Source organism: Ruditapes philippinarum, unplaced genomic scaffold (assembly GCF_026571515.1).
Source record: "Ruditapes philippinarum isolate M1 unplaced genomic scaffold, ASM2657151v2 ctg221_1_1_1_1, whole genome shotgun sequence".
NCBI classification, from domain to species: domain Eukaryota; kingdom Metazoa; phylum Mollusca; class Bivalvia; order Venerida; family Veneridae; genus Ruditapes; species Ruditapes philippinarum.
In genome coordinates this window covers 281,981-297,587 of record NW_026862656.1, presented here as the reverse complement: position 1 = coordinate 297,587, position 15,607 = coordinate 281,981, and the positions used below count along the sequence as shown (strand labels likewise).

The window sequence follows — 15,607 nt, the reverse complement described above, 5'->3', positions numbered from 1 at the left end:
TTCAGTAGTCCATGGCAATAAGTAAACAATCGCGTTGTTAAACCAATGTCAAAGTATTCTATTGAATTGCACTAAAATGAGAGAGCAAATAGATAATGGAGAGCAAATAGTGCATCTAATTGGTTTAATCAAATGCAAGAAGCGCATGTATCCTAACAATTACTTTTCATGTAGGTAACACTTCATGTGTTAACATGCTATTTATGCATACACACTTATGAATGTTTTCTCATGACTTTCAAACTCAATGCAATTAAATATTATTAAGTAATGTATTATTGCGAGTCATATCGAACTTTTAATGTTGCTATGAAAGATATTTCAACATAAGCAGCAGTGACGTTATTATCAAATGGATATAGTGGACAGAAATAGTGCATCTTTCCCTCAAAAGGCGATGTAAACGGCAATATTCGATAAAGAAAGTATGCTCCCATGTAAGTTAAATACCCTCTTGAATTACAAAGTCTGAAACAAGTTTCTTTCAAGTTTAATATTTTGAATCAATAAATACAAAAGAAGAACTACTCTATTTTATTCTATTCATTTTGTTAAATTTGTACAGTTAGAAATACACAATAATTGATATGTTTTATGACTAAAAGAATCTTACACCGACTGCCAGGACAGACTGGAATATCTATCTCGAGAGTAACGTTTTACGGCGATAACGAGGTTCTGTCGAGTTTCAACTAACTAGTTTCCTGAGAGCTAAGTATACCAGTCTGACATGAGAGCCTGTTTTTGATTCCTACATATTACAATTTTTCTTAGAAAAGCGTATGACTTTACAACTTTATTCGTAACGCGCGTTATTGTGATATACTAGACCAATTGTTGAAATTTAGAGGGGATATATTTTTATGAGCACATTTGAAACGATTTTATTTTGTATGAAGACAATCCATTCAGTATCTAAAAAGTAATAATATGTCATTTGCGTAATCACTTTTGCTGGCTTAATTTTAAATTTACTTGACGGGGTCCCTTTAAATAATAAAAATCCTTAAAGTCAATGTTCAATATTTCGTCCTATCCCGAAGAACAACGTCATCCCATCGGCTTGAGTCGGGCTTTTTTCTCTGTTAAAATTGTTAGACTTAACTGATATCGTGATCCTTTTGCAGAATAGAACGGGAAACCTATAATCAAAAATACCATTTGCATAGAAATATCATTAGCTACAGTATTAAGTTCTTAATCCAGATCTTTAATTCCGCATTTGCATTATTTGTCCTCCTGGAAGTGGCATCTTTAACGCATGGAAAATAAACAAATTCATTAAATGGGTTTATTCACGGACATCGGTTGGTATTATAGCGAACGAAATGTCATAAAAAGATAACATAAGATTAAAATTGCTTCGAATTTGATTTTCCTTATTATGATTTTTTTCTGTTCTCAGAATTGTTTATTTTGTGAAATATGGCTCTGCACAAAGTTAACAATTTCGAGTACAATAATTGAATAACATGGAAACATTAGACTCTTTGCTGAAATTCAAAAGACACTAAAAACTGTTTGTCACAACTATTTTTCGGTGCTGGTTTAATAGACTTTATTTGTATTGTTTTCTATGATGTACGTCTATGATCATATGATACCTTATAATTTGCTCGATGCTTTGGTGCAGATTTAGTTGTAGTATAGTTGTTATGTTAAAAGTCACGACTACATCGTTAAGGAAACGTTCAAGATCAACTGGGCAGATCTCAGGTGTCCCTTCCGTGTATTTCTCAGTCACAAGCGGGTATCTACGTAGAATATATATGAATCTAATATAAGCAAGTTAAATAGCTCTCTTACATCCAAGAGTTCATAGTTTCTTTCGTGGTTTGGCGGAAATTACAATTAGATTAATCACAGATAAAGAAAGAATTGTTGAAACTGTTTTCTATATCTGTAGTATTTACTTATACTGAAACAAAATGTCAAATAATTTTAATTAAAAAAACAACATCGTTAGCAATTTGAATATTCCTCTAGATTTCTTCAGTTAATAAGAATCATTAGAACAGAGAAATTAGAAAGCAAAACATTCAATATTAAACACGAATTGCATGCAAAATAGTATTTGAATTTCCCTTACAAAATTTACTGTCATCAGATTGACATTTTGAATTATATCTAAAGGCAAACTAAAATAATGATCTCTGTAAAAACGTATGGCTTCAAAATAAAAATAAAAAGGGATTGAAACATCTGTTTACTGTATCATTTTAATTGTAAAAGAATTTTTCTATGAAATGAATATTTGTTTTCTCGTGTTTTGCTGTTTTGAAAATAAGAGAATACATGTGCAATCTGTTGTATAAAAATATTCATTTTATTTATCACAATCTCGGATTAAAGAAAAGTGTTTAATGCTTTTAGATGATATAAAGGTGTTTTTCATTGATTAAAGATAAAAGGTGTATGTTATAATGAAGTATTGCGACTGTGTCATTCACACGGTTCTACGATTCTTGTAAAGTCGCTTCCATGTTAATGATCTCGGTACTCGTGCACCAACGAAGTCAACTAATAAAATTTTGGCATGGCTCTAATGCTACAAAATGTTTATTCTTATAAATCTTGAAAAGTAGGCACTTTCCTAGAATTATTTTAAATGTGGGTTAAAATATAATATCTTAGCACCCGTTTGCACTATTTTTTTTCATTTTGATTTACTATGAAATGATTTGGTTCGTTTTCTTACCGCGTTGCTAGTTACGGTCACATATAGCATAGATTCGTCGTTACTACTGCACAATTACTGCGTTAATTTCCAATTCCTACGTTAAGAAATTTCTATGTAAAATATAATTGTATGTTTATTTCCAAATGCTAAGAAATGAAATATAAAGTGACAGCAAGAAAACAAACAGATAATTTGGAGCTTAACCGGAAAATGGTTTTCTTTTCAAGAGTTCGTCTCCGATGGATATTATAAGCGCTTTGGAAATAGCTAAGGGTCGTTGTTTGTTCAAAAAGCAATTATTTCACGAGAAATTTCCTAAAAAGCTATTAAATTGTCAGTATATGATGAGTAAGGCGTGTGAAAAATTATTATTTAGCCCTGAGCAATTCACTCAAATTTATTGAACAATATTTTCTCTGCAACTTTGAGGTGACGCTGTTATTGGAAACATTCGGGTTTCTAAATGATCATTTTAAAGTAGTTCAAATGATCATACCATGCTTACCAATTGTTGCCAACTGGAATTTCAAATCTTTTTTTACAGCTTATTTCAATTGTAGAATCATTAAGGTCTGTTTCGTTTATTTTTAGTTTTAGGTCTTGTTATTATGTGTATTATTATTATTATTATTATTATTATTATTATTATTATTATTATTATTATTTTAAATATTATAATTATTATCATTTATAATTATTATCATTATTATTATAATTATGTTTTGAAAATAAATTAAATACAAATGTAAAAATGTTAAAAACGTCATTTGTGAAGTGCTAGCAGTCTCTCATTAACCGAAAGAAACAAATTAGATACAAAATAGCTGGAAGTTCCACTAATCGATTTCAGGAACATTCACTTATAGGGATTTGCAATCCTAATTCGCTAGTCGCGAATAAATGAGGAACATTTAAAAGCATCAAGTTGGATATAATTTACGAACTATTTGCATGTCAGCACAGGAAACATTTCATTGACCTTCAATTGCTCCATACAATGTATAGAGTCGAAAATAATGCCGAATTAGATGAAAAAGTGATGGTTTGTATGTAAAAAAGTATTACAATAGCTACAAAGCGGTGTGATTTTTTAAAAAATTCTTTTTTATCGCGTTTTTATTCTTAGACTTTTCAATATAAAGTATCTGATATGATATGTTACGATCTTTTAATGTTGTGATTTCGGCTTATATCGGAAATAATCTACGATCATAACTCTACAAATAAGGTGTCTGGTAGACAGTAACGATTTTAAAGGCACATTAAAACTTAGAATTGAAGAAGAAAAACACACATTCAATAGAAGGGAATTTATAGTGTATAATGGAGGAAGAACGTGTAAAATGCTTATCACATGACGGAAATAGTCCTGAACGAAAAACAATTTGTCTTGAAAATGTCCTGTTACAGGACACCAAAAATAAAAAAATAAAAATCGTTTGAGAAATAAAAAGTAATTATTTTTTATTATTCATTTGTTTTGCTTAATTGGTCTATATGATTATGTCACAAGTGTTACCAAAACAATACCGATCATTAGAATGTGTGTAAAAGGTTTTTAATCTAGTCCCATTAGCTAAGAATGTTTGGAGAAGGTTTTGAGTCGTGTTCGTACATAGTAAAAATTAGTTTTCTACGATTTTTTCAACAGCTTATAAAAACTGAAAACAGTAAGAACAATATAATGGAAGCTTTAAACTTCACATGAAGTCTTGCAGAATAGTATTTAAATTTCTGTCACACAATTTACCGCCATTCTATTGACATTTTAAGTTCTTTCTTAGAGCTCATTTAAATAATTATCTCTTTTCAAAATAAATTATGCCTTCATTTTGTCTGAAATTTCTGTGTAAATTAAAGTTAGGTTTAATGTTAAATATTTTCCAAGTTTATGTCAATCTTATGTTGAATTAAAATAACACAAATTATTTTTTCTAATCTTTTCTGGGTGATTTTGCAAATATATGAGAAAACCATATTTTAAAACTGAAATTTTCAAAAGTTATAGTTTTGTTATTTGTTGTAAAGGAAGTTATCAAAATGATTAATATGTGCATTGCAAACAAACAGTCTGTTTTCAGTACATACACATTAAATTTTGTATTTACATTACATTGACAACATTGACAAATTATTTTTCTAATCGAGGAAAAAAATTCTGATGCTGACAAATTGCGGCCTATGACTTATGCTACTGAGAACTCATCCGAAATGATGCATATGTCTGTCGTTAGTAATTTATCAAGTTAATCCTGTCAGGGATAATGTCACATCAAAAATCAAATATCGGTAATGAAACTACGTTGAAATTACATTTGGGCCCTTCCTTATATTGTTATGCTATTTTTGTTTCCGAAACTTTGAACGATATAATATGTTACTTTTTGTAAGTCATCCACTATTTTTATCATATTTAACTTAGCAGTATTTCTAAACACATATATAATTTATGAATATATAACGATAACTAAATGGTCATATTATTTTATAACTGTTTTGTTTATCGCTGTTTAATCAAAGTCTGACAAGGCTGTCGATTGAAAAGGAGTAAATGAAACATAAACGATGTACATGTAGGGCTGATATATTTTAATTATTGAGCTTATTCTATGAAATATTTGTTAACATTCATTGTTTACTGCGGTTCAACCAACTAGAAAGTAAATGGAGTTACTGATAGTTTTTGCGAAGCAGTATGTACAATTGATGTAAGATTGACAAATTGTCAAGCCGCCAAAGCCGTCAAATGTTTGGAAATTGTTGTTTACTCCCCTGTCATTTATTCAAACCGACAAATTGAACTTGTCATTTGATTGATATGGCAATAACTGGAATAAGCATAAATCAATCGAGAAATTGGGATAAAAGATGCGCTCGGTTGCCTTTTTCTTTCTTCTTGTTTGACAAAGTCGAAAATCGATTTCCCAAAATTCACCCAGTAAAATGTTATGGAATAAGGTAGTGGTTTCACTACTTTGGTTTTAAATTCCGCCATAACTTTTGATTCTAGAATGTTAGAAAGATATGCAACTAGCTTACAGTACTAACAGTACCTCGGTTGTGCCTGAAATATTGCACGGAGGGGCATCCGAGGTCTTCCTTCACCAGTAATATGGCCATATCAACTGCGTTATTGCGACGTTAAACAAGACATATATGTTTTCACACTATAGCGAATATGTCTTTCAAAGTCAACGACAGTAAGTAAATAAACGCGTGGCTAAAGCAATGACCATGTATCATGTTGTATAATACTAAAGTTGGTGCTTGAGTAAAATAAATGTATTTTTTTTTTTAAAAAAAAAGGGAAAAAAAGTAAGTCAGCATAACAACTTTTAATTTAGACTAAAAAAATTTTTAAAAAACATTTTTATACCCAACCCCATTTTTTTTCCCCAAAAACTTAGCTTTTTTTCTAAAAAAAGTACATTGCGAGATTAACGATTTTTGAATCTGTAGTTTTGAAGATAAGTACATGTAGTAGTACACAAATTACAAATGTATCTGCAAGTAGAAAGTAACAGAAATTTTCAAGAACGAAAGTATGCCCTAATACAAGTTAAGCTATATTACAAGTTCTAAGGCAAGTTTCTTTCATACATATTTGAATAAGTTAATACAGAAGATGAGCGGCTCACTGTGTAACATGTACAGTTACAGTTACACAAACTATCGTCATTGATTTGCTGCATTATATTAAAAGTTAACGGTGGTAACGAGGTTCCGCCTATTTCCCGCTAAACAATTACCCGAGAGGTACATGTAGATACTACCGTCTGGAACGAGAGTCAGTATTTGATTTTTTTTTCTTGAATATTTCATATAAATCAATGTAAAATTAAAATTATAAAAACTAATCATTCTATTCAACTCTATTTTCATATATTACATGTATTAGAGAATAAATTTACAGCTTCATTCATAACGGCCAAATGACGTCATCCTTAGTTCGCCGTTCATTCGGAAAAGACGCGCGGTCATAAAAAGCACAAATTGTGTCTTTCGCTGAGATGTAAGATTTTTTTAGTACCAGTGTATACTGTAGAAACTCATGTTTTTTAGATGCAAGAACTCAGTTTATACTTGTAATATTACTAATTGTTTATCTATTACTGTAAAGACATGATATTGAAGATATTTGCTTGCTTCACTTTAAAATTATACCAGTTATATATAGATTTACAAAACAGTTGGCAGTGGTTGTTTTAAGCAAGATTTAGATGCCTAGCATATTAATGTCTTCAGAAATCTTCTAAAATAAAAGGAATTCATTATTATTTTTATTTGCAGTTCTTTTGTCCCTAGTCCTCACCACAGGCGCCTTTAAAATAAGCTTAGGGATTACTTGATCCAACAATCAATGAATTGTTCAGAAGAAACGATTGAAAATTGAGTAAATAAGATGCATGTCATTCAAGGTTATTGTCATAGTTTCAAGCATTGGTTCAACATTCTTGAAAATATATCTTTTTCTCTGAAATATCGGTTTGTGAAGTAATGTTTTTACTTGTAATTTTTTTTTAAAATTTGACCGTTATTAATTGAAATGTATTATAATCTTATCATTGTTTTTGGTTCTTTAGGTCTTTAAGATATGTTATTGATTCTTCAGGATATATTACTTGCTTGTTATTGGTGCTTGATAAAAACTACCAGCAAATGAACTTTTACCCCTTTACTAACAGAACAAGAGCTAAGCAGCTAAACGGAAGCAAATATTTGGTTCAGATCAATGTTTATGAGTATCGTTTTGGAAACAATAACAGGACAACAAAAATATAAAAAGGTTTTTGAGAAATAAAAACTGAAATAATTTCTGTGCCATGATGGGTCTATAAAGATTTTTTGTTTAATGTTTCTTAGAAAATGCATGGATCTTGGGCCGTTTCACTTTAACTAAAATCAAATATTCGTGCCTACCAACTTTGTCATACCATAAATCAACAGTACAGTTGACAACATTGACAAATTGTTTTCTAAATCCCCTTACCGAGAAGCAATTTTGGATGCTTATAAGTTTTGTCTGGGGACTAAAGATACTAAAGTGTCATTTATTCGGACTCATATGTTTGCCATTAGCAAGTTGTCACGATTATGTAAAAATGATGGTGACAAATTAGTAATTAAATGGCCAAATAGATTGACCAATTTTCTAACAATTTTATATAGATGTGATAAATGTAGACTGATATTGTAATGCTTGCTTTTTTGTGGAAGAATGACTGCTTATGGAACAGAAATTTTATTTAACCTTTTAAAATTTATGCGGCATCATTATGACTTTAGTATATTTGTATCAGTGTAGAATCTTAAAAAGGGAGATCACTTTAGTGCTACGACTCGGTTTTCAGTACCGTCCATGAAAAAGTCCATCAAATCGAGTCTACAACATTTTCAATTTTGTCGTTTTGTGTTTTATTTAGAGATTCCGTTTTTCTCTATTTTATTTAGTCTGTCCAAAATCTTTCACTCACTTAAAAAATTGCTTACTACTCAAATCAGTTCTTTATCTCTTAAAATAAGTCATGAACCACCTCAAAAATAACGTTTTGAAATTATCCCCAAACTGCATTTTACTTCAAATGGACCTCTTCCATAACTTTTCCAGAATTCTTTTTTAAATGATAATGGGGTTATTCTTTACATTTCAGTTGTCCTATGCAGACACAGACCCTGCTCTTTCCGACAGGAAGAAGTATCACAACTTTTACAGAACTGTTCCGAGTGATAACGACTTTAACCCAGCAAGGCTTGCTCTACTGAGAAAATTCAACTGGACACAATGTGGAAACCATCTTCCCGGTGTTTCAAAGGAACGGAAAATTGGCATGTAAATATTTTATTCTTTGTAATTGGGTTTTACAAATTGATTAAAAATATTGTATTACTTCATAAGTTGCTGGTTATTGAATCTAAATATAAATTAAAAATTAAAATTATTCTTGCGTGTTGACACTCGAATCCATTAAGGACAGTGGTTTAACTTACCAGGGTCACTGGTTTCTGAAAAGAAAAAAAAAAGAGTGAAGCAATAAGAAGTATTTACTACTCAATAAAAATTTATTCACTTAAGTCGGAAGTTTTTTCAAAAACAAAATATGTTAATTGCTTTGACGTGGTATTTTTAACATTTTAAATTATTCATGTTTCCCTTTATTTATATGTCCATGTAGAAAATCTAATTTATTTCTGATCTCCCTATCTCTTTGACAGGCACATAACCACTTAATATCTTTACTTGAAAAATCTGACGTGAATATTATAAAATCGACAGCGTTTGTTAGTGATCCGGGACCTGCAATACGTACTCTCAAAGTAAGCACAACGTTCTATTACTCATCTTATTACACTCACCCTTAACTCACCACGGAGTGTGTGTTATCGCTTTGACAGCGACAGTTGAATCATATCTGATGGGACAGACATTTTGCGCTGAAATAACGCTTTTGACTCCCGGTGGCTCTTTAGCAACTTAACAGCCACTGCACAATATTAGGGTAATATCTTCTTCAAATTCGAAACGAAAAGATGTAATGATAAAATGTACTTGATGATTGCCTGCTGCGCGTGGGATTCGAACTCACGTCAAACAATATTAAACCATCATAAAAAATGTTAAAATAACGCTGTATTCCACTGATCATAAAATTAGATTCCCTGCACAGTTATAAGAGTACAAATGTTGTATTTATAATAATGTTCGGGGTAGGTGATTACTCATGCGTAGCAATCTGGATTTTGCCCAAATGGCATTGTTATAACAACAAGAAGCAGACAATAATTGTTGGTCTTTTTGTATATCTTTGAGTATATTATTATCAGTTGCAATATTAGTAGCTATTGCCTTGAATTGCCAATAGGTTTCACTGCATTATATTTATGTTAATATTACGTAAAGTAATATAATACGATGTTGGTATTTTACATTGTCTCTGTTTTTCTAGAAAACTGATACGCGCATTATTCTTGGAAACTTTGATGAAAAGATGGCGAGACAAGTCTTCTGTCATGTACGTATAAATTTATAATAATTATTATGATATATCAAAACATAATCTAATATATAAAAATGTTCAAAATTGATAAACACAAAGATGTGAACGTTTAAATCATATCAATAAAAGATGAAAAAAGTGTTTTTTCCGCATGATTTAAGCTTAAAAGCTAATAACCAATATTTGTATTAAAATTTGTTGCAAGTTTAACGTTGTTATCAAATATGACATCAAATATGACATCAAAAATAGAAGAGCGGAAGTGATTGGACCACGATAATTGCAACGTCAAAAGGGCGCCCTTGTTTGTACTGCTTGCAAAGACTCTTGACGCTTTTGTTGTTCTGGGAATTTTTCCGTGGCATTCGACAAGTTTATATGACATTCTTATCCGTAATTATTTATTTACGCGTTCCCAATAGTAACAAATAAACGTCAGTTTTAATAGCATTGTTGTTCTTGAAAGTGCTACAGATATGCGATACGTCATAAGGGAAATATCTAGCACAAGTAATAAAAGTGATATCTGTTTTATTAGAAAAACATTAGGATGTATGATGTGGCAGACAATACAGTACTTTGTGTGCGTTTATCCTCGTATTTAATACACAATTTAAGAAGATATTGCGTCATTGATTTGAGTTTGTGTCATAAGTTATATTAATAAATCATTTTGATGTATTAAATGATATACTTTAAATAATTACGTGAATCCTATATTTTCATATGAGAATTAGTTTGACTTTTGTGTTGTTGTTTTTTTGGCTTTTGTGTTGGTAAAGTTGTTTTTGTTCTTGTTATTTTTTTTGTTCTTCTTTTTGTTGTTGATATAGTTGTTTTTGTTCTTGTTAATTTTTTGTTCTTCTTCCTATATTTACATTTTTATCTTTCGTATCAAATAGTGAAAATTGAAATCCCCAAAGAATGCCTAAAATGACAAAATGAGAAATGTTGCAGGCTTGCTTTGATTGAGCCTTTAATAGACCGTATTTGAATATGCAACCTACCGTTCCGCTTAAGCTGAATTGAACATTACCCTGAGATGGTTAAATTTGGAATTTAGAAAAATCTACTGATTTTCAAAAAATGCGAAAGTACGATGATGAAAACGCGAAAGTACGATGATGAAAACGCGACAGTACGATACTACGATGATGAAAACGCGATAAACAATCGTGTTTTCACCATCGTTCTGTCGCGTTTTCACCATTGTAATTTCGTGATTTCGAGTTTCATCATCGTACTGTCGTGTTTTCATCATCGTACTATCGCGTTTTCACCATCGTACTATCGCGTTTTCATCATCGTACTGTCGTGTTTTCATCATCGTACTATCGCGTTTTCACCATCGTACTGTCGTGTTTTCATCATCGTACTATCGCGTTTTCATCATCGTACTATCGCGTTTTCATCATCGTACTATCGTGTTTTCACCATCGTAGTTTCGTGATTTCGTGTTTTCACCATCGTACTATCGACTTTCGCGTTTCAGATTAACACATTCATAGGCGATGGCCCTAACGGCATTCCGGAATGCCGTTAGGGCCATCGCCTATGAATGGTTTGATCTGAAACGCGATACTTGACAGTACCATGATGAAAACGCGAAATCACGAAACTACGATGGTGAAAACGCGACAGTACGATGGTGAAAACACGAAAGTTTATCGCGTTTTCATCATCGTAGTATCGTACTGTCGCGTTTTCATCATCGTACTATCGCGTTTTCATCATCGTACTTTCGCGTATTCACCATCGTAGTTTCGTGATTTTGCGTTTTCACCATCGTACTATCGACTATCGCGTTTCAGATCAACACATTCATAGGCGATGGCCCTAACGGCATTCCGTACTTTTCACAGCGGTACAAATTGTCTCATATCCTAGATGTGCTTTCCAATACCATTCGCACCCTCCCCGGCCGTATCCTTTGCTTTTTGGTCAGGAGCCAAAATTTTGTAATCCATATGTAATGCATATTAACAGTCTCGTTGCTGGGAAGATTTCAGTTGGTTGAAGACTTTAGTTGGTTTAATTATCAAAATAATTAAATTGTATTCGTACTTACCCGCGATATAGAAGCCTGCCAAATTAAAATAAAATACATGTAAAATAAAACATTCCTTTAATATTTCAGTAACATGCTTAAAATGAGATGATTTATTAATTTAATAGTTTATTTTTTCACAAAAATAAATGAATGTTATAAATTTAGTGCTATTTTCTCGGGTTATATTTTATATCATTCAGAAGCTACAATCTTCCGTGTAATTCCATCAGCAACCAGTTTAAACTACCAACATTAATATATGATCCCACAATCACTCATTTACTAATAAAAAACCCAACCTGTAAATTGATACGTTTCAATATCACTCCATTAAGCAGTGGGATAGAACTATTTAAGGGAAACATGACGGAACAATTGGTTTAACATGACATTCAATTACTATATTGTCAGGACTCCCTGGGACAGATCTGCTTTCATCGGAAACGATTTGTGTAATGGAATGTAGAGAATTGATACATCGCTCTTTATCGTTTTATTGGGTTGTTTTGAACAATAGCGAATAAAGGACAGTTGATACTTTAGAGGTTTTCAATAGAGCGCAATAGTCAATGAATGTATGAATGTTATTGCCAGCAATAATAAAAGTTAATGATTTTCACTTTGATCCATTGTGCTAATATATATTTTTTATAACTGGCCAATTTGATTGATGTTTTGATTGAGTATTGGCACGAAGCATGTGTTATTATGCATATTAATGATTATAGATTGATTGTATTAGGATGTATTGCAATATAAACAATTGCATAATTATGTAACCTGTTAATATTTAGATGACATGTAACACAGAAAATAAATGTATATAATGTCCGTCCGGTATTCTGTACAATCGTAACATGAATCGCATCTTTTGTTCCATGTTTTGTTAGTCCCCTACCGGTTTACCGGAGGGGACTTTAGGTTTACCCTCCGTCCGTCTGTCCGTCCGTCAGTCCGTCCGTCTGTCCGTCCGTCAGTCCGTCCGTCCACAAAACTGGATCCCGCGATAACGCAAAAAGTACTGAAAATATTTTTATGAAACTTGATATATGGATGGATGGCAGTATGGAGATTATGCACGTCTTTTTCTTTTTTCCCTATGCTGAAAATTCTGGTTGGCAACAAATAGACTGAAAATATGGCAAATTTTACACATAACCTGGATCCAGTGATAACGCAAAAAGTACTGAAAATATTTTTATGAAACTTGACATATGGGTAGATGGCAGTCTGGAAATTATGCACATTTTTTTCTTATCTTCCTATGTTGAAAATTCTGGTTGCTATGGCAACAAATGGACTGAGTTTCAAGATTTCTGATTCTAGTTTTTTAAGTTTTTTCACTATAAGTTCTTTATTTCTTAAGGTATTATCTTCAAACTTTAAATATAAGTTGCTAGTCATCAACCACATCATATGTGACAAAGTTTACAACTCTAGCACAAAATTTATCAGAATTACCTCCCTTGAACTTAAAATTTTCATGAAAAAAATATTGTTTTTTTTAATAACTTCTTTTTTTCTGAATGTATCTACTTCAAACTTCATATATATGTTTCTTATTATCACTCAACATTTGTGAGAAAGTTCAATACTCTAGCAAGACTATTTCCAGAATTATGCCCCTTTTGAACTTAGACTTTTTTTCGAGAAATTGGTAATTTTTACTCCAACTTCTTCAATCATGATAGGATTTTCTTCAAATTCCCACATCATAATAATTTGACAAGGTTTATAAATCTAGCATCCATATTTCCAGAGTTATCTCCTCCTTAAACTTTTAATTTTTCTTATTCGTTCTTGATCATTGAGTTTTATGTTCATTTTGTCTAGCACCGCTGATTCAGAAAGCATGTGGCATTAGTAGTCGGTACCTTGTGGAGAAAAAGGTAATAGTTGATAAGAAGTTGGCTAAGAAAGCATGTTAGGTGGACCGGCTGCCGAGTTGTGGCCAAAAATATTCGGCGTTAAAACCAAACAAACAAACACATGTTTCTTCTCCCCCATGTACCATATTGCAGTAGAATAATACCAAAGTGAATCATACATATTAATTGAGTGAAGGTTAAATACAGTATTTATTGATTGTGTCAAATAAAATTATATAATGTAAGCCCCTGAAGAGGTTAATATTATTACATTTAATAATTTCAATAAATTCAGTTGAATCTACAGGCATATAATATTTATTTTAGATAATCATATACGCAAAAATAAAGACATTTTTATTTGCCGCGCCTATAGTGTAACGCTAACATTAAGCGCGTCTTTACGCTATGTTTTGTATTTCACAAGTGACGTCAAAATAAAAATTCTAACACGACCCGCATTTTTCCCTATTGAACATAGAAGAACCGAAAGTGTGTGTTATTATGCAATAGAGTCACTGTTTGACGTTCTATATTTAGACATGTGACGTAATCATTATACATGTGACGTAACCACTATAAAATCCGACGCGCTGACAATAAGTACGGAAACAAATCAGGCGTAATTTTGCTTAATAGCAGGAACGGCAGCATTTATTTGTTTAAGTCGTGTTAGAATCGAAATAATATATCCAAATCGGTGATTTTATCGCTGGATAACATCACTGTTTGTCGTTCGGATGCGCATCATTATATCACTCGGGCTACGCCCTCGTGATATAATTCCTCGCATCCGAACTCCAAACAGTGATGTTATTGAGCGATAAAATCACAGTTTGGGATATATTATTTCTTAAATATAATCACAGTCGTGCAACATCATTTTTACGGAGTCGCAAAAGGGACACGGGTATGTGAAAAAACAGTTATATGTTTCAATTACATGCGCACAACAACAGCATGTTCTGTAATAAGTATCAGTTAAACAAACACACATCTGTAAACGTTTAAATCATATCAATAAAATATGAAAAAAATATTTGAATTCTCTGTCCTTTTAGAGCTAAAGAGCTGATAACCAATATTTGTAATTAAATTTGTTGCAAGTTTGACGTTGTTATCAAATATGACATCAAATATGACATCAAAAATAGAAGAGCGGACGTGATTGGGACACAATAATAACAATATCTGAAAGGCACCCTTGTTTGTACTTTTTTGCAAAGACTCTTGACGCTTTTGTTGTTCTGGGAATTTTTCCGTGGCATTCGACAAGTTTATATGACATTCTTATCCGTAATTATTTATTTACGCGTTCCCAATAGTAACAAATAAACGTCAGTTTTAATAGTATTTGTTGGTCTTGAAACTGCTACAGATATATGATTCGTAATAGGGGAAATATCTATCACAAATAATAAAAGTGATATCTGTTTTATTAGAAATACATTAGGATGTATGATTTGGCAGACAATACAGTACTTTGTGTGCGTTTATTTTCGTATTAAAACACAATTTAAGAACAAATTGCGTCAATGATTTGAAATTGTGTCATAAGTTATATTAATAAATCATTTTGATGTATTAAATGATATACTTTAAATAATTATTTGAATCCTATATTTTCATATGAGAATTAATTTGACTTTTGTGTTGTTTGTTTGCTTTTTTGTTGGTATAGTTGTTTTTGTTCTTGTTATTTTTTTGTTCTTCTTTTATTTGTTAATATAGTTGTTTTTGTTCTTGTTTTTATTTCTTCTTCCTATATTTACATTTTTATCTTCGTATCAAATAGTGAAAAATGAAACCCCCAAAGAATGCCTAAAATAGCAAAATTAGAAATGTTGCAGGCTTGCTTTGATTGAGCCTGTAATCGACCGTATTTGAATATGCAACCTACCGTTTCGCTTAAGTTGAATTGAACATTACCCAGAGATGGTTAAATTTGGAATTTAGAAAAATCTACTGATGTTTCATATTGCGTTGTAAATTTAGGTCAATGTGTTAGTTGCGT

At 31.5% G+C, this 15,607-nt stretch overlaps 1 protein-coding gene across 1 annotated transcript in view; it reads left to right on the top strand.

The window, feature by feature from the left end:
- The window catches only part of LOC132719754 (gamma-aminobutyric acid type B receptor subunit 2-like), an 85,816-nt gene that overhangs the window by 39,929 nt on the left and 30,280 nt on the right, over positions 1-15,607 (top strand). The window contains exons 3-5 of the mRNA XM_060703604.1: positions 8,332-8,484; positions 8,894-8,995; positions 9,625-9,690. Of these exons, the coding sequence (XP_060559587.1) occupies positions 8,332-8,484; positions 8,894-8,995; positions 9,625-9,690 (321 nt within the window). The remainder of the gene's footprint in view (positions 1-8,331; positions 8,485-8,893; positions 8,996-9,624; positions 9,691-15,607) is intronic.